Here is a 19,615-nt window from a genome sequence, read left to right on the forward strand (position 1 = left end):
GTAGGTATTTTAGAACTGTGATATGTATATAATATAACAATTTGTAATAAATACAAGCTATTTTGCAACATCTTTAAAAAAGATTTACACACTTGATAGACCAGCAAAGAAATTAAAATTTTTATAATTTAGAATAGTTTATATATTCATATTAATAGAATGAATACAATTTCTGAAACAGTATGGTTTTCTTTATTTAATCCGTCAACTTGCCATTGTTATGTAATAATGATGTCCGTTGAAGAATCAAAGTTATTCATATGTTTGAATAAAGTTCTAACACATTCATTTATCTTGAAATATATAATAATCATATTGTATATTGCAGTAAAAATCAATCTAATGAATTTATCTGTATTGCTAAGCAGTTTGTCGATCTTAGGTTAATAGTACAGATCAACATTAATCCGGTCATCATATCCCGAGAATTAAAGGATAATTACATAAATTTATACGCAAGTAGTCAAATTCTTGTCGGATGTGAATATATGAAAGTAATAGGATAAAATTCTTCAAAAGTAATATAAGATAAAATTTATCAAAATATAAATACAATATATTTATTATTTTTTTACATGTTTATATCAGAAATAAAAAAATATAATATATAAAATATAAAAATATTTTGTAAAATAAATGCAATTTTTATTTGAAAAAATAAAGAAGATTCCGCACTGCTTCTCGAATAATTCAACAAAATACTGATGGTTTCATAGTTGATATTTTCATCTGAAAAATCGTATATTTTTAAAGAAATTATATTGTGTTTCTCTCCGAAAAATATACAATTAAGTTCACTTAAATTATCATAATTATAACTTTACTTTGCTAGTATAGAACGTAAGAAATTCCCTTACAATAGAGTGCAGTTTAATAAAATAATATTTAAATTTATTACTATTAAAATATCACATAGTTTAAATTTATATATATATATATATATATATATATATAAAGTATGATGTATCATGTACTGTTATGATAATAGCACGTTTCTGTTAAAGTCTATCTAGCTCTGTAAAGATTATATATACAGATTCTTCAACTATTAAATGTATATTTAACTATTAAATTGTATTAACTATTTAATAAGAGCAAAAAGACAATCTCATCTTTTCACAGATCCATGTCTAATCGTGATTTTAAAATATTTGTGTTTAATAATATATATTACCTATAAAATATGAGTGCCCACTTTGCCATACCGTCATCTAGTAAACCTGGAATCGCGACGTGTTGCACGTTCGAAAAGTTATGCAATTCTTTCCAATTAGTCTCGAAATAAAACGTGACAGATGTAGCAACGTGGCTCGCAAAATTTTGGTCTCTTATCGATTCGAACCTGCCTCGCCAATTAGTGTTTGCAATAGTAGTTGGAAAATCACATAGTACAATAGCTATAAGGTGAGTGGATATTGCTGGAGTAGTATTGAAAGATGTAATTGTAGTATGATTTACAGTCATTGATGTAGATATCGGCATATTCGAAAAAGCCATGTATTTTGCATGGTACTTTATAGTTATAGTAAAATTGGCCTGGAATTTTGGCTCATCCCAACATGGAAACATTCTTCGTGCACCCATCGTCCAAGTACGCGTTGCGATAAACCACCTAATTTTATCAATATTCCAGATAATGATAAAATTTCTATTAGAGTGTTAGTAAGAGAAGCCAAGGAAAAATAACACGGGAAAAACATAATGGGACGCTTGTGACTGAATTTGTCAATCGTTCTTATTCTTGCAACGTCCCTTTATTTTAAAATTGATTGACGATTAACAATTTCATTCGCGAATGTATGTATATATGTATGTTTTTCGCATCTGTCACGTTTGTTCCGTGTTACTTTTGTCTCTGGTGTTTCCCGTTAAAAGATAGCATAGGTGCTAAAAAATGAGAAACGCAATTATTGTGTTATAATTAATATTAATAATATTTCATCACGAGTATTTTTTATTAATGCTTTTTATCATTGTGTAATTTTATATCCGCTTTTTTTAGTATAAGATGATAATTCCGTAATGTACGATATATACGTAAAACAGACACAATTTCGGCTAGAGAAATCTAAAAAGTGAAACCACATTTTGATACTTAAGAAAGCAGACCATTTTAATGCTGTACTGTCTATGTTTATAAACGATGCTATTAGAATATCTTTTATAACCCTGCAATATATTTCTGCGTTAATCTGACACATTTTGTATATTTAAAGAATTTTTATTAAATTTTATATAACATATAGACTAAATCTTCGATTACCTAAAAGGCTTGTTGGTACATATCTTTTGAATATCAATTAATAATTCTTGTAACAACATGTATTCTTATTATTTTTAAATTTACTTACTCCGGATCTTCTCCATTATACGAAGTCTTGAAAAAACCACCAATGTTATTACCTATGATACTCGTAAATTTCATGTTTAGAATATATCCTCCAGGTGATAGTTCATAATCGAAATAAAGAACGATAATATCCATTTTCTTCATGTATTTGTACCCTTGCACAAAATGCTTGATATTGTTATGAGTGGTGTTACGTTTAGTCATATATATTAAGTCAAATGTGTTAGTGATATTCTTCAATTCTTTACAGTGGAAATATATGAAATTTGTTGCGTTCTTAATCGTGATGTTTACTTCAGATGTACCGTAGAACATATCTTCTTCGGCTGCAAGTTCTAGTTGTATTTTATAATGCTCCGGTACTATATCCGGTAAATATAAATTATCTTCAGTGGAAGACTCGATGGAAGATTTAGTAGGAGACTCATTGTTCCCATTTTTATCAGGATAAACATGCGAGGGCCATTGTGAACCATAAGCGTAATAATGTTCTACTCTTATAAATATAAAGATGCTAGTTAATAGCAGTTGTAATAATCTCATGGCAAATCCAAATAAAGTTTAGTAGTGTTTGCGAAAACCTATAATGTTCGTTAGAAGAAAAAGAAATACAAACAAAATGTAATGTAAATAATATTTCCAGACAACACGTGTATCTGAAGAATACCCTAAACGCCCCAACGTCCTTTAGATATACATACGTATTGTCTGGAAATTAATTATAAAGAAGAAGAAAAACAATTACAGCTATTATTTTATTAAAATGATTTATAACCTATTCAAAAAAAATTAATAACTTCTATCACAGATCTTGGCTCATAATATATTAATATTGTGTTTATTTTTAAAGTTAGAGCTATATATTGTGATACAATTATGTAATTTTCAGAGAATCGCACAATTTTTTTCAAAATCTTAAAGATTTTGTTTTAGAATTTAATGTTTAATAAAGGAAATATTTTTTTCATTAAGCTTGTCTAACGTGCCGTAAAATACTAATTTTGATTTATATTGTGTATATACATATGTAGAAGTATTCGTATTAGAAATAATAAAAGTGAGAATCTCTTTCAAAATATCTCACGGGAATAATGCACCCGAAAGAGTCCAAAAAACCGACACAGTTACATCACCGATGCCAAGTAACTAAATATGAGTAACGATAAAAAAAACACATACTCGCTCGCAAAAGCACAAACATATCCATCTGCGAGAGCATATAAATGGTATTTAATCTAGCCAAATAAAAATAATAATCTTTCTCTGTATAGAGTAAAATTGATAATTTTGATCGTATTTATGTAAAATTTTCCTTATAAGATAAAATGGAGATATATTCATATTTCTTTTATTTGTATATTTAAAAGTGATATATATAATTGTTCTACTTTGGTAAGTTATTCTATATAATAAAATTTTGTGCTAATAGATGTCTACAGCTCATTCTAACAATTAACAGCAATTAACGCTTACAATTACGAACCGTCAGTGCCAGGAGCGTAGAATCGCGCGATCTTTCCGTTTCGACAGATCACTCAAAACTAACGATAATATTGACGACGACGTGATACATATCATAATAAGTATGGAATGTCATGTAAACAGATTCTCTAAGTCCGTTAATAGATTTCCTATTTTCCTATTGAATTTCAATAGGACATCAAATAAACTTGCATTTTATTCTTACATTATATAAAATCACAATTATTAAGAAGTTTGTAATTAATTATAATATTTAATATTATTTATTTCTTACTATGTAAAAAATTGTTCTTTCTATGTTATCATGACTACTGATCATTCTTAATAAGTAAATTTCAAGGAAATCTGAGTTTATTGCTTTATTTTACCAAATTTAGAATTTAGAATTTGTAACATCTGTTACAAATTCTAAATTATATAAAGCGGTATATATTTGGTAAAACAAAGCTATGACTTTAGATTTCCTTAAAATTCACTTATTAAGAATGTTCAATAATCATGATAGTATAGAAACAACAATTCTTCACACAGAAAGAAAGAAATAATATATGAACTATTATAATTAATTACAAACTTTTTTGGAATTGTGATTTTATATGATGTAAGAGAATAAAATGCAAGTTTATTTGATATCTTATATATATATATATATATATATATATACTCGTATATAGACTGCTCACAAAAATTAGGGAATCACTTTTTGTCAGTAAATTTTTGTCCATTTTTAAACTGTAATTACTCAGCAAATAATTAACGTAAAGAAATTTTGAAAAAAGGTTTTACAGAGCAAATTCTCTATTATAAGGTACTTTTGTTCAATTTTCACTCAGGTTAATATTCAAAAACGTGGTCAGCTTTGAAGGACGTATTTGAGATATCCTAAATCTTGAAATTTGCAGTCTTTCACCGCCTAACAAAAAATTGGCGAACATAATCATTGATAACATCTCAAAGTACGGACTTTGCTCTTTCAAATGAAAAAAAAACTTTGTCCTACGCCGATTATTTAGCGAGATTATCGCAATTTAAAGTAACCCCTGTTTTTTTACAATTTTAACACGATACCGTCGGCATTTGCGTAACCTGATGCACCACGTTGCATGTTGCTCAGTCAAATTTTGCACATCATGTATGTATGTTTATGGCGTGTGCATGTGTATGTGTGTACATGAAGAGGTTTTTTTTCAGTAAGAAGTGTTGTCATCTCTTCGCCGTATTACCTCGCGCAATCTTGATTCCATATTGATGCATTTTTTTACATTAAATTGAGAAAATTTATTCCAAATTTGACGCAGTGTCTCTTCAATCTGATGTAAAAAAAATCATCAATATAAGATCAAGATTGCGCGATACGCGTGATATGACGAGAAAATGATGGCAACACTTTTTACTAAAAAAAAAAGAATCGCTACATGTATGTACACACATACACATGTATACTCCATATACACATACATACATGATGTGCAATATTTATCTGAGCAACATGCAACGTGATGCACATCAGGTTACGCAAATACCGACGGTATCGTGCTAAAATCGTAAAAAAACAGGGATTACTTTAAATTGCAATATCTCGCTAAATAATCGGCGTAGTACAAAAAAAAATTTTTTTTTTATTTAAAAGGGCAAAGTCCGTACTTTGAGATGGTATAAATGATTATGTTTGCCAATTTTTTTGTTAGTCGGTGAAAAACTGCAAATTTCAAGAATTTCGATATCTCAAATACGTTCTTATTCAAAGCGTATAATATAGCGGGTTCCATTTAAAACTTTTGAGTTGGTGCTCTCTGGGGCACTAAAAGATTAAAAAAAAAGTAGAACATATCGACCTCTGGTTTGCGCCAAAATATTTCTGTTTTTATCCTATCCTTTCAAACAATATACTACAATATGGAGGTTCTATTTAAGAAATTAAAGGTGACCTTTATGTGATCTTAAAACGCCTATCGAGGTCATACCAATGACACCATCTTATGTACCCTTTGAAACCATACAGTCTGAAACATTTTTCTCTAAAATGTCGCTTTTACGAATAAATCGGGTGATACGGATGGTCTGAGACACTCTGTGTGTGTGTGTATATGTGTGAATGTGTGTGTGTGTATATGTGTGAATGTGTGTGTGTGTGTGTGTGTGTGTGTGTGTGTGTGTACACAGAGTGCTCAGAACACCCGTGTGTAATAGAGAGAGAGAGAGAGAGAGAGAGGGGGGAGAAAGAAAGGTGGGAAAGAAGGAGAGGGAGAGAAAGAGAGAATATCCAAACCAGCCAAATATACCTGATAAAATGTTTACTTTTAATTGCTTTATTACTTTTATGCACAAGATAATAAAATATAATTGGTATATAACATATATAATTACATTTAAAGAAAGTATGCGATTTGGGACGTGCAATTGCATATTTTTTTAAATATAATTACATACTTGTTTAATATAAACAAAGTCAAATACATTAGATTTGCACATTCAAAGGTTATATTGAAAATATTAATAACAAAATATTATTAGTAGAAATCATTAATATACAAATATTATAATATATGCTTATAATATTTTAAATTTAATGCCAAATATCTGATGTAAAATAATATTCATTATTAATAAAATCTGTATATAGATGCTGAATATAAATACAAATTAATGCATACAGTTTATTTTTGAAAGCTTTGTCTACTTTGGGATCTATTCTAATGACTTTAAGGATAAAAAAAGTAATCAGCTATGTACAAACCAGCCAAAATTTTGAGTGTATTTGATAGTTTGCGATAAGATACTGTAAGACATGTATTGCTACACAAGTCATAAACACTTGATTTAATGTCAGAGTTTATTCGAAATTTGCAATAATTGCTTTAATAAAATCAGATTCTTCAAAATTTATTATTAATTTTTATCCTGAAAGGTCTATGATACGGAACAAACGCACACATTGTGTTTAATTTCCACACAAATTTTTTTCATTTTATAAATAAAATTCGTAGAATTTTATAAATAAAATTTTTTAAATAAAATTGGTAGAATACGTTTCCAAAAGTTGACTACAAAGTATATATTAGAATACTTCATAGCTGTTCTATATATATATAAATTAATTAGAACTACGTTTTATTAATACTACTATAAAACACGTTTGCAGCAGATCAGTGACAGGTAATAATAATTAAATTATAGTAATAAATAACATTATTCAAAAATGTCCAACAAATTCATAATTAAAATGGTAAAATATAAATAAATAAAGTTATTCGCTTAGTTTATAATCTTAAATGTAGCTAAGTGTAGTTATATAGTTGAATGCATGGCAGAGAGAGAGACTCTTATTATTTGCGATTGGATAAATTGATAACGAGAAATTATATACACATAATACCACAAGAATATATGTGTCTCTTGATTTGAGATAAGCGTATGTTTACCTTGGTTTGTATACTGCAAATTTGAAATTGAATAATTTTGTCTATAACCATTTTTGCACACTCTGTACAATTCTGTGTTCTGGATTCAAGGCTGTTTCTTATCACCGGGGGGACCTACAAAATTATTTCAATATATTATTACACACGCACAAATCTTGTAGAGTATTTAATTTTAAAATAAGAAATCATGTTGCATTAAATGTGAATTTTACATACAGGGTGTTTCCGAGTTAAACGGCCAAACTTGAAATATAAATTTAGGATCTTAAAAATAAAAATTTTCCTGTGGAGGTATAATGCACGCTTTGTTCAAGAAATATTGAATTCTGAATTCACAGAATTAAGAATCAATAATTTCGAAATAATAGAGGTTTATCTTCTTTATTGCTAAACAGTCATCAAAATTAAAACAATTATTGTCTTTATTGCTTAATATTAACCAAAATTTAAGTATAAAATATTACTATAATATAGTATAATATAATATAATAAAATATTATTATTGTAGGGGGTAGGAATCATTCAATCATTATATTGCGTTATTTCATTATTTGTATTCGTGCGTAGATGTATGCGCGTTACCATCTGAACGTCGTTGCCACACGTTACCGATGGTTTGTCCGTCGTTTTTTGTTTCTTAGCGGGTCGAGACCTGCAGAGCGCGCGAGGCGAGTCAGGCGAGCACTGAGAGAAAGATCACGAGCGCGAAAGGTTGTGTCGTCGTGTCGTCAAGGAAGGTTTTGGGCGCAACGGAGAGTTTCGTGAGATTGCGAGCGAGAGTTTTGTTCAATTCTATACACATTATAATAAACACAATTATTATTTCATCATTAACTAGTGGAGATTTTTAACAATACCTCCCTATATTATTTAAGTATAAAGTATATAATACAAACGTTGCACCTATCGGTAAAAGAACGAATTTTTTGTATGGGGTGCTTTCAAGCAAAAAAGTAAATAAAGTGCCTATTAATAATTTTCAAACATTAAAACAAAGGATAGTACAAGCGGAGAAATAAAGACGCACAATGTCAGTCAGCCAATCGTTCTCTCACCGATAAGTGCAACGGTTGTTTTCGGGCTGGAGGCCATCATTTTAAACAAAATATTTAATACGTTAGTTTTGATTATTGTAAAGCACTAAAAAGCATAATTATTTTTATTTTGATTATTGTTCAACATTAAAAGGGATAAACCTACATTATATATTAAAATTATACATTTTTAATAGTTCTGTAATTTAAGAAGTTAATATCTCTTGAAAGAAACGTTTGCGAGCATATCTCCGGAGTAAAACTTTTATTTGTTTTAAGACCTTAAACTCATGTTTTAAGTTTGGCCGTTTTACCCGAGAACACACTGTATGTGTACATGCCATATGTGTATGTAAATATAATATACATATATAACATAAAATAAGTATTGATGCTTGAATATATTTTCCTGTAAATGAGCTAATAATGAGTAATACACTTTTAAGTTTATGTACTAAGTTGTAACAAAAGTCTGTAGCGTTTTTTTAAGTAAAATTCTAAGTAAATTATTACATTTGTATATAAATATTTATTCAACTACATATGCGACGTTTATTCCATTTGGAATCTTTGCGATAAATTCATTCCGTTCTTCCAAGATTTTTTATATTTTTTATCGCCAACTGCTAAACAACGTTACGCCTTTTGTTACAACCCAATACAAACCTTATTTTTGTCAATTAATTTTGATTCCAAATACTTACACTAATGATTAATAGTATTTCCTTTATATTCTTCACAAACGTCATTATCTGGAACATGTTATGACATTTATTATCAATAAATTATCTTTTAGTCTTATAATAATAAATTTAATATACTTATTAATAATTAATAAAGTAATTATTTAATAAAATAAATTTAATATAATAGGTATAGTTTACTTCTTATAGTTATTTTCTTTATACTATTGTTTATACAATTTTTTACACTCTGCATGATTAGATCAAAATACTTATAATGTATCAGATAAATTACAAATATAAAAGTTTACAAAAATAGAAAAATTATAAAAAAGGAATACGATAATTTGACTCCATAATATTTACCTTGTCAAGCTGTTTCCCAGAATATACGTTATTAATAATACCAATTAGTGCTGTGATTGTACTAATTTCTCTATAAAGACAAAATAGATAATATATTGTTAGCATGTATAAGAAACTTTCATAATTATGAACAGAATACATGAATGTTAATGTTTTTATAAAGAAAACTGTTTTATTACTTTGGTTTTGTTTTATCCCAATTGTTTAATATATAATCAAGTACAGTATTATTTCTTGCATGTCTCATGACAATATAATGAAAGAGATCAATATAGTTTTTACTGATTAAAGAATATCTGTTATTAGGATTTGATCTCATTACTATAAACGTACGCAGGATAAAAATAGGTTTATTAGAGCAGGCCAAAAATTCAAACATTTTAGTATCTTTTTCGTCTATAAAAGTCTTCATATAGAACCAAAGAGTAACATCATCTGCAACTGCTAAACCATCACAATAAGTCCATTTTCTCCACCATGGTAAAAGTGTATTATTTCTAAAAAAAATTGATCATAAAAGTTTGACTATTCTTGTATACATTTGAATAAAACAGTTTATCAAGCGTGGAAACAATTAAAAAATATAGTTATAAAAGAACATTATGTGAAAAATTACTTGGGATTCTCTAGATGCCATTTCAATTTAGTGACGGCTTCTGTCTTGCACTCAAAATTACCTAGAACGCATTCCCATTTTACGGCTTCTTGCCTTAAACATATAGTAAAGTCATCGTCCTCAGACTTCTCCTTATATCCTATTTTATCAAGAAGTGGACGCAATTGATTCACTATAACTACCTAAGTATTGAAAAATGAATTAATACTTCTATCAATTAATATCTTAAGAAGTTGTGGTGCATATGAAATTTATAACATTTTCTTCAAACTTTTTTTATTTGAAAAAACTAAATACAATGTGTAATTCCAAAATGTTTGATTCTTTTTTTGGATTATTATATATATTTTATTGTGGCAATATAACCTTGTAATTGTAAATTTAGTAAATATATTTTTACATAATTTTTATTATTATTGAATTGCTGTTTACTAATTGTAAGTAGATTTCAAAAATTTTAAGTGCAAAACCTTCACGAGATAAAATATATCCTAATTAAAAAACAAATTAATTGGTTAGTAAAAATTCTTTTTAATTAAACATATACTATTATTGAATATTATTTGAGAGTTGTTATTGTTATCGTAATGCAATAATCATGTATAATTTCTTATTAACAAAACATAATTTTACCTTAAACGGTTGACGTTTGAAAAATGGAATAAGATATGATAAGTATTCTATAGCTTTAATCATGGGATACCATGCTATGTAATTTGTCTCCTGCGACAGATATTTCGAAAGCTCGCAGAATATGGAAATTTTTAGTTGGTTCGCTATCATAAGATGAAACGCGTCGTCTATGATTTGAGCTCGATTAAGAACATGAATTTTCGTATAGTTCTTAGAATTCAAGTAGCGTGCAATTTTTAGCCAATTCTCATTATTATAATTGACACGATAATATCCTATTATATAATAAAGAAATGCTATCTGTTATTAAATTATTTTGATATGGAATTCAATAGGAGAGATGTTCAAATACTCTTAGTATTTTTTATACATTAGATATATGTTTTATTTAAATTTGCGAATATCTTAAAAGAAATACAAATTATAGATTACTGTATTAAATTATAGTTGTAATATTATTTTATTGTATCAAAATGATGGAATAATATTAGTTTCAATGTTGCATTGTCTAACTTGAAAATTTACGTGACAACGGGGTAATATTATTAATCATTATACATGAAGATTATATCTAAAATTGTTTTTTATTTTCGTATGTGTCTATTTTTTTGAAATATTGCGTTGGTCTATTATAACCGGAATAGTTTTGTTACAACACATTTGAATATTTATTACAAATTATTTGTACCGACAAGATAATTTAATTTATATACGTGCATGTGCATTTTAATGAAAAATAACTGATCAATATTTACCTGTTTGTTGTATATTGAATATTACCCAAATATTCTTTAAACTTAATTTTGAACCAATGTTCATATAATAATTTTTTCCAGAATTAAGCCAGCTATTGGTTGAAGTATCATTAAAATCGAGATGTTTTTGCGTTGTTTTCGTCAACGGTACCATCCAATCCCCATCATTCTTGATTAGAATATATGAATCTCCTAACTGTACAGATAACACAGGAAAACTTTTTTGCTCTATCCAAGGATCCATTACTTTTTTTATATTAACTGTCGGAAATATTTCAGGCAATTCTTCTTCATAGGCAGTTTGCATGTCAGTCCAGAAATCATCCAGAGAAGCCGATCTAACAAAAGTTTATAAAATTTTATTCTGATGATAATGTGTGTATGTGTGTTTGTATAAATACAAACATAAAATGGTCTATACATATGTGCGCGCTTGTGTATAAATATGTGTAAGCTATTGCCTAATTTATACACATTGTTTACATCTGTATGTTAATTTTCTTATGCAAGTGACTTATAAATCTATTTTGTAAACTCCACAAGAGCAATAGAAATAACCATAAGAAGAGAAAGGTCAGTAGTTTTAATTAATAAAAAATATATAGCTATTAAAATAGTTATTAAATAAGTCTGTAAACTGAATAAAAGAAAATAAACAATTAAAGAATTGATAAGATAAATAACCATAAAGGTATTGATGAGATAAATGATAGACTCTAAATGTTAAAGAGAAACTTAAAAAGACATAAAATATCAAAGCAAATAATAAAGAAAAAGAAAAAGAGAACAAGTAAAAATATATTTTTTATAATAAATATGTTAATAAATAAAATAGAATGGGAACATCAAATGTAGAAACAATTGGAAGATAACATAAAAATTAAGTAGAAGTTATGGATTTATGGAACAGAAAGTAATAAAAAAATAAGGGCAGAAGAAGAAATATTAATTCAGAAAAATTATAAAGACAAAAAATTCTCCCTAACAGCATGGTCACCTGTAGGAGCGGACAGAGGAGAGGACAGTTTCCATTTCTGGCTTTTCTTGAAAATAAAATAAGATAACTACACATCCACGCAGAAGAATAGGAAATACATTAGTTGATAAACTTCAATCTGGAATATATATATGTTGTACATTTATAAATAGAGGAAAAATATAAGTGTTGAAATATTAATGATGATGGTCATAATGTTAATATGTATTCAAATATATCATTAGACTCGTAAAAATGTCAACAAATTAATAGACGGCGATACGAGTCAGGCGCGGTATGTGGTGCGCAAGTAAAGAAATTAATAGTTACAGAAGTAACGAATTACAATGTATATATATATATACATATTTTCCAACTTAATAAACTGCGCGCCGATTATTTGTCGGACTTGAAACACAGCTATCGTTGGAAAATTAATACCCTTCCCTCCCCGGAATTAAATCTACACAATTTAATTTTTTAAAAAACTGTAAAGAAATTATTGCGAAAAATATTACCTCAGCCAGGATTCGAACCTGGAACCTCCCTCATTCCGTGAAGGGCGTCGTACCAATTCGACTACCGAGGCATGTGGTAATATTTTTCGCAATAACCGGTTAATAAATTTAACAAACGCATGTTTCAGCCTGCGTAAATTCAATATATATACATTGTAATTCGTTACTTCTGTAACTATTAATTTCTTTACTTGCGCACCACGTATCGCGCCTGACTCGTATCGCCGCCTATTAATTTGTTAATATGTATTGTTGATCCTAATTTGTAGAAAAATTTCTGTGGAAGCCCAGAACTAAAGAATAAAAGTAAAGAAGTAAATGTTTGAAAAAAATCCAAATATGAGAGAGAGATAAAGGAAAAATAATATAACAAAAAATATGTACTTACTGTCTTTTGAAATATGTATTAATACCGTTCCGAAATACTTTGTCACCCAGTATATGATGCAACATGCGCATTAGAGAAGGTGCTGCGACAATTTATGTCATAAAATGTTATTGAATATTTAGTCGTATTTAGTAGTTATAACATATATATACACGGAGAGAATTTTTTGTTATATATAAATTTATAGTCTTTAAAAATTTTGTAAATACTAGTAATTTTGCAAAAAACCGTTAATTCAAGCTGTTAATTCTTATGGGTAATTTTTTAATTTTGCAGCGAATTATCGTATATAAAATGCAGAAATGTTCTTTCTTTTTTTTTATATAAGATATATGTTCAAAAATTTTTATTAATTGACTAATTTTTGACTATTTAAGGGGACTAGGAAGGGTTGAAAATGCAGAAATTGGCTCGTGTTTAATTGTTTATAACAAGGCCGCGAATGAACATAAAACTTTTTTATTGTTAAGGGTATTAATTATAACATTATAAAATGAGAAAATTCATTAAAAGTCATTCTCAGATCAATAATATCGGCGTCCCAATATAATAAAGAAAACTGTCGAATCCACGGTTTTACCACGATTCCAGTCGAACGGATAAAGGTTTTGGCAAATTTCAGGAATATTTCTTCTCCTTAGGCTTCCCTCTATTGATTATACCTAAAAAATTAAAAATAAAAATAAAATTAACAAAATGGCGTCCAGAAAACAAAAAATTTGGAAAAATTTGAGTTATTTGTTATTATAAAATTGTAGCAATATTTTTTTTCAATCTGATTTTAGGTATAATCAATAGAGGGAAGCCTAAGGAGAAGAAATATTCCTGAAATTTGCCAAAACCTTTATCCGTTCGACTGGAATCGTGGTAAAACCGTGGATTCGACAGTTTTCTTTATTATATATTGGGACGCCGATATTATTGATCTGGGAATGACTTTTAATGAATTTTCTCATTTTATAATGTTATAATTAATACTCTTAACAATAAAAAAGTTTTATGTTCATTCGCGACCTTGTTATAAACAATTAAACACGAGCCAATTTCTGCATTTTCAACCCTTCCTAGTCCCCTTAAATACTTACCTTTTACGTAATAGAAAAAAGAGAAGATTGAATTAATATCAGAAAATCGATCAGTTTCTGATATAAAAGGACTCATAATGGATAAGACATCCAAATGGAGAGATTCTTGCATAATTTGGATTGCAAATAAATCCGAATAGTTAGAACCAATCGTCTAGAAACAAAACTAAAGGATAAAGTAATTGATGAACATTCAATAAAGAGCTATTCTTATTTGCAACGTGAAATAACGTTAATTACGTGTTATTCTTAGAAATAGTTTTGTTATTTTCTATTTTTTAATTTTAAATTAAAAAATGTGTAATTTATTCATAGCTGTCCTACGCAGACATCTTTACTAAGTGTTCGAAATGTTTTTAAACAGCACTTGACTGAAGTTATTTAGAAAAATTGTTGAAGACTTTTCTAGTACTATTTTAATCTTACGTAAGAGAACTTTATTTTATAAAAAATGACATAAAAGATATATAAGAAATTCACCTTCTTAACGACATCCTCTATATAGAAAAATGTAGCAATACCTTCGTTCAGCCACATATAAGACCAACTTGATGGGCTGACTACAGTACTCAACCATTGACGTGATATTTTACGCCCTATTAAAGACTCCACTTTCAATTTGCACGCAATAGGATCTAATTCTTTATTATAGATAATATCTTCATCTCTAAAAATCATTTATAATTAACGCGGTTATGTTGAATCCCTGTTATCAACATGCCATGTTATTAATTCTGCTATTAATCAGTACATATCAGAATGCATTATTATCAGGTGGGTCGACTTTTGACTTTAATACGTATGAGAAAATATTGTCAATTTATTTTTATAAAATAAAACATCAGTTCTCGAATTATTTGTGAAAAATATACTTCGATTATAGTTGTGATTACATTAAAGACATAATGAGCATATTTTTATGTATGACTTTTATTAGTTCTTAATTTTTGATAGTCTGATTGTTGAGTCGTGATTTTTAGCGAAATGTCTGCAAGCGATGTTAAATACATCTTCTGAAAATATTTCGAATTTGTCACGCCTTATCTGATTTTGCTTTAGAAATAATAAATACATATACTTTAACGCAGAAATTATATGCATGTTTAACAACTGACAAGGCAAGATATGATGTAGCTATCCAATAAAAGCAAAATATTGACAATATTCTAACATTCTAACAGTTTGCTAACAGAATCAAACGGAATCTGTCTATTTTGTACACATTTAAATGATCACCAAATGGCAGATTCAACTTGACTTCTGCAATCGTTCTGCCGACAATTCTGATAACAGATTATCTATTCTATTTCTGTTGACATTTAACTTTAATAAACTTTATAACATATATTTTGCAAAATCTATTTTCGATATATTTAACTATGTAGGTATTTTAGAACTGTAATATGTATATAATATAATAATTTTTAATAAATACAAGTTATTTTGCAACATCTTTACAAAAGATTTACACACTTGATATATATATATATAGACCAGCAAAGAAATTAAAATTTACATGATTTAGAATAGTTAATATTAATAGAATGAATACAATTTCTGAAACAGTATGGTTTTCTTTATTTAATCCGTCAACTTGCTATTGTTATGCAATAATAATGTCCGTTGAAGAATCAAAGTTATTCATATGTTTGAATAAAGTTCTAACGCATTCGTTTAGCTTGAAATATATAATAATTACATTGTATTTTGCAGCACAAATCAATCTAATGAATGTATCTGTATTGCTAAGCAATTTTTCGATCTTCGGTTAAGAGTACAGATCATGAGATCAACATTAATCCGGTCATCATATCCCGAAAATTAAAAGAAAATTACATATATTTATACGTAAGTACCCGAATTCTTGTCGGATGTAAATATATAAAAGTAATAGGATAAAATTTTTCAAAAGTAATATACGATAAAATTTATCAAAATATAAATACAATATATTGATTATTTTTTTACATGTTTATATCAGAAATAAAATATAAAATATTTGGTAAAATAAATGCAATTTTTATTTGAAAAAATAAAGAAGATCCGCACTGCTTCTCGAATGATTTGACAAAGCTCTACTGGTTTTATAATTGATATTTTCTTCTGCAGAATCGTATATATTTAAAAAAAAATTATATTGTTCCTTTCCGAATGATATACAATTAAGTTCATTTAAGTTATGATAATTATAACTTTGCTCTGCTAGTATGGAACGTAAAAATTCTCTTTACGATAAAGTGCATTTTAATAAAGTAATATTTAAATTTATTGCTATTAAAATATCTCATAGTTTAAATTTTTTTATATACAAATATAAAGTATAATGTATCATGTACTGTTATGATACTTACAAATTTCTACCGAAGTGTATCTAGCTCTGTAAAGATGTACAGATTTTCCAACTATTAAATGTATTTAACTATTAAATTGTATAAGCTATTTAATAAGGACAAAAACAATCTTATCTTTTCACAGATTCATGTCCAATTGTCATTTTAAAATATTTGTGTTTAATATTATATATTACCTATAAGATGTATATTACCTCTAAGATATATATTACCTGTAAAATACGAGCGCCCACTTTGCCATACCGTCATCTAGTAAACCTGGAATCGCGACGTGTTGCACATTTGAAGAGTTCTGCAATTCTTTCCACTTAGTCTCGAAATAAGACATAAAAGTTGTAGCAACGCGTCTTGCAAAACTTTGGTCACTTATCGATTGCTGCCCGCCTCGCCAATTAATGCAGGGCAATTCACATAGTACAATAGCTATGAGGTGAGTGGGTATTACTGGAGTAGTATTGAAAGATGTGATTACAGCATCATTTACAGTCTTTGATGTGGATATTGGCATATTGGATAAAGCCGTGTATTTTGCATGGTGCTTTATAGTTATAGTAAATTTGGCCTGGAATTTTGGTTCGTCCCAACATGGAAACATTCTTCGTGCACCCATCGTCCAAGTACGCGTTGCGATAAACCACCTAATTTTATCAATATTCCAGATAATGATAAAATTTCTATTAAAGTGTTAGTAAAAGAGGCCAAGGAAAAATAACACGGGAAAAACATAATGGGACGCTTGTGATTAAAGGCCATCGCACACAAAATTGCATAGGCTGCATAAGCATAGCATAAGACCGCTGGACCAATGAGCATCTTATGTAAATCAATATGGCGACTTTATGCTGGATGCTCATTGGTTTAGCGCGCGGTCTTATGCTACGCTTATGCTAAGCTATGCATTTTGTGTGCGATGGCCTTAAGTTTGTTAATTGTTCTCATTCTTGCAACGTCCTTTTATCTTAAAATTGATTGACGATTAACAATTTTAGTCGCGAATGTGTTTATATATGTGTGTTTGTCGCATCTATCACGTTTGTTCCGTGGTACTTTTGTCTTTACCGTTACTGGTATCTCCCGTTAAAAGATAACATAAGTGTTAAAAAATGAGAAACGCAATTATTGTGTTATAATTAATATTAATAATATTTCATCACGTGTATTTTTTATTAATGCTTTTTATTATTGTGTAATTTTATACCCGCTCTTTTTAGTATAAAGATAGAATGATAATGCCGTAATGTACGATATATACGTAAAACAGACACAATTTCGGCTAGAGAAATTTAAAAAGTAAAACCACATAAATTTGGTATACCTATAGTTAAGAAAGCAGACCACTTTAATGCTGTACTGTCTATGTTTAAACAATGCTTAGAATGTCTTTTATAACCCTATATATAATATATTTCTGCGTTAATCTGACACATTTTGTATGTTTAAAGGATTTTTATTAAATTGTATATAACATATAAACTAAATCTCGAGCTCTTAGCTAAAACGCTTGTTGGTGCATATCTTTTGAATATTAATTAATAATTCATGTAACAACATGTATTTTTATTATTTTTAAATTTACTTACTTTAGATTTCCTTCATTGTTCATATACGAAGTCTTGAAAAAACCACCGATATTGTTATCTATGATACTCGTAAAATTCATGTTTAGAATATATATTCCAGGTGATAGTTCATAATTGAAATAAAGAACGATAATTTCCATTTCCTTCATGTATTTGTACCTTTGCACAAAATGCTTGATGTTGCCATGAGTGGTGTCAGGTTTAGTCATAATATATATTGAGTCAAATGTGTTAGTGATATTCTTCAATTTTTTAGAGTGCAAATATATTAAATGTGTTGCATTCTTAATCCTGATTCTTAGTTCAGATATACCGTAGAACATATCTTCTTCGGGTGCAAGTTCTAGTTGTATTTTATAATGCTTTGGTATTATATCCGGTAAATGTAAATTATTTTCAGTGAAAGACTCGATGGAAGATTCAGTAGAGGACTCATAGTTTCTATTTTCATCAGAATAAGCGTAATAATGTTCTACTCTTATAAATATAAAGATGCTAGTTAATAGCAGTTGTAATAATTTCATGGCCAATCCAAATAAGTCTAGTAGTGTTTGCGAAAACCTATGTTTGTTAGAGGAGAAAGAAATATAAACAAAATGTAAAGTAAATAATATTCCCAGACAACACGCATATCTAAAGGATGCCTTAAAGGTCCAAACGTACGTCTTTTAGACATCCGTATTGTTGGGGAATTACTTATAAAAAAGGAGGAAAAACAATTATTTTATTTAAATAATTTATAATCTATTTAGAAAAAAAATTAATACTTTGTATCACAGATCTTGGCTCATAATATGTTATAATTATATTAATTTCTAAATTTAGAGCTTTATTGTGATACAATTTATGTAATTTTCAGAGAATTGCACAATTTTTTTCAAAATCTTGAAGATTTTGTTTTAGACTGTAATGTTTAATAAAGGGAATATTTCCTTCATCAAGCTTGTTTAACGTGCTGTAAAATACTAATTTTGACGTATACTAATATATATGGTGTATATATATCTATAGGAGTGCTCGTTCTAGAAATAATAAAAGAGAAGCAAAATGTCTCACAGGAATAATACATCCCGAAGACTCCAAAAACCCGATATGGTTATATCATTAATCCCAAATAGCTAAATATATGGATAACGATAAAAGAGGCGCATACTCGCTTGCAAAAACTCAAACATATGCATCTGCGAGAGAGCATATATAAATGGTATTTAATCTAGCTAATAAATAAAAGTAATAATTTTCCTCTGTATAGAGAGTAAAATTGATAATTTTGAGCGTATTTATATAAAATTATCCTTATATAAGATAAAATAAAGATATATTCACATTTCGTACATTTGTATATTTCAAAGTGATATATAAGTCTAACAATAAGA

General features: G+C 28.0%; 2 protein-coding genes across 2 annotated transcripts; both read right to left on the reverse strand.

Annotated features, from left to right (window-relative positions):
* Positions 1 to 690: 690 nt before the first annotated feature.
* On the reverse strand, positions 691 to 18,898 carry LOC139770886 (aminopeptidase N-like). The gene is made up of 13 exons (XM_071703139.1): positions 18,240 to 18,898; positions 16,872 to 17,297; positions 14,789 to 14,975; positions 14,309 to 14,462; positions 13,224 to 13,305; positions 11,342 to 11,679; positions 10,587 to 10,861; positions 9,954 to 10,135; positions 9,517 to 9,834; positions 9,338 to 9,407; positions 8,993 to 9,040; positions 7,255 to 7,368; positions 691 to 729 (listed from the first exon to the last, which is right to left on the reverse strand). Exons 1-13 carry the CDS (start codon positions 18,761 to 18,763, stop codon positions 691 to 693), a joined length of 2,757 nt encoding a protein of 918 aa, XP_071559240.1. The 5' UTR covers positions 18,764 to 18,898.
* LOC139770924 (glutamyl aminopeptidase-like) lies at positions 977 to 3,872 on the reverse strand. The gene is made up of 2 exons (XM_071703215.1): positions 2,352 to 3,872; positions 977 to 1,612 (listed from the first exon to the last, which is right to left on the reverse strand). Exons 1-2 carry the CDS (start codon positions 2,891 to 2,893, stop codon positions 1,171 to 1,173), a joined length of 984 nt encoding a protein of 327 aa, XP_071559316.1. The 5' UTR covers positions 2,894 to 3,872; the 3' UTR covers positions 977 to 1,170.
* Positions 18,899 to 19,615: the final 717 nt, after the last annotated feature.

This window comes from Temnothorax nylanderi, unplaced genomic scaffold, assembly GCF_030848795.1.
Source record: "Temnothorax nylanderi isolate EJ_2023f unplaced genomic scaffold, tnyl_v1.0 TNYL_tig0034_pilon, whole genome shotgun sequence".
In the NCBI taxonomy this organism is placed as follows: domain Eukaryota; kingdom Metazoa; phylum Arthropoda; class Insecta; order Hymenoptera; family Formicidae; genus Temnothorax; species Temnothorax nylanderi.

Coding starts and splice junctions, on each gene's coding strand:
- LOC139770924 (XM_071703215.1), bottom strand. CDS start 2,893: ATGAGATTATTACAACTGCTATTAACTAGCATCTTTATATTTATAAGA. Junction 1,613..2,351: donor TATAATGGAGAAGATCCGGA/GTAAGTAAATTT, acceptor TGATAAAATTAG/GTGGTTTATCGCAACGCGTA.
- LOC139770886 (XM_071703139.1), bottom strand. CDS start 18,763: ATGAAATTATTACAACTGCTATTAACTAGCATCTTTATATTTATAAGA. Junction 11,680..13,223: donor AATACATATTTCAAAAGACA/GTAAGTACATAT, acceptor AACTTTTGTTAG/ATCGGCTTCTCTGGATGATT. Junction 730..7,254: donor TTTGCAGTATACAAACCAAG/GTAAACATACGC, acceptor ACGATTTTTCAG/ATGAAAATATCAACTATGAA.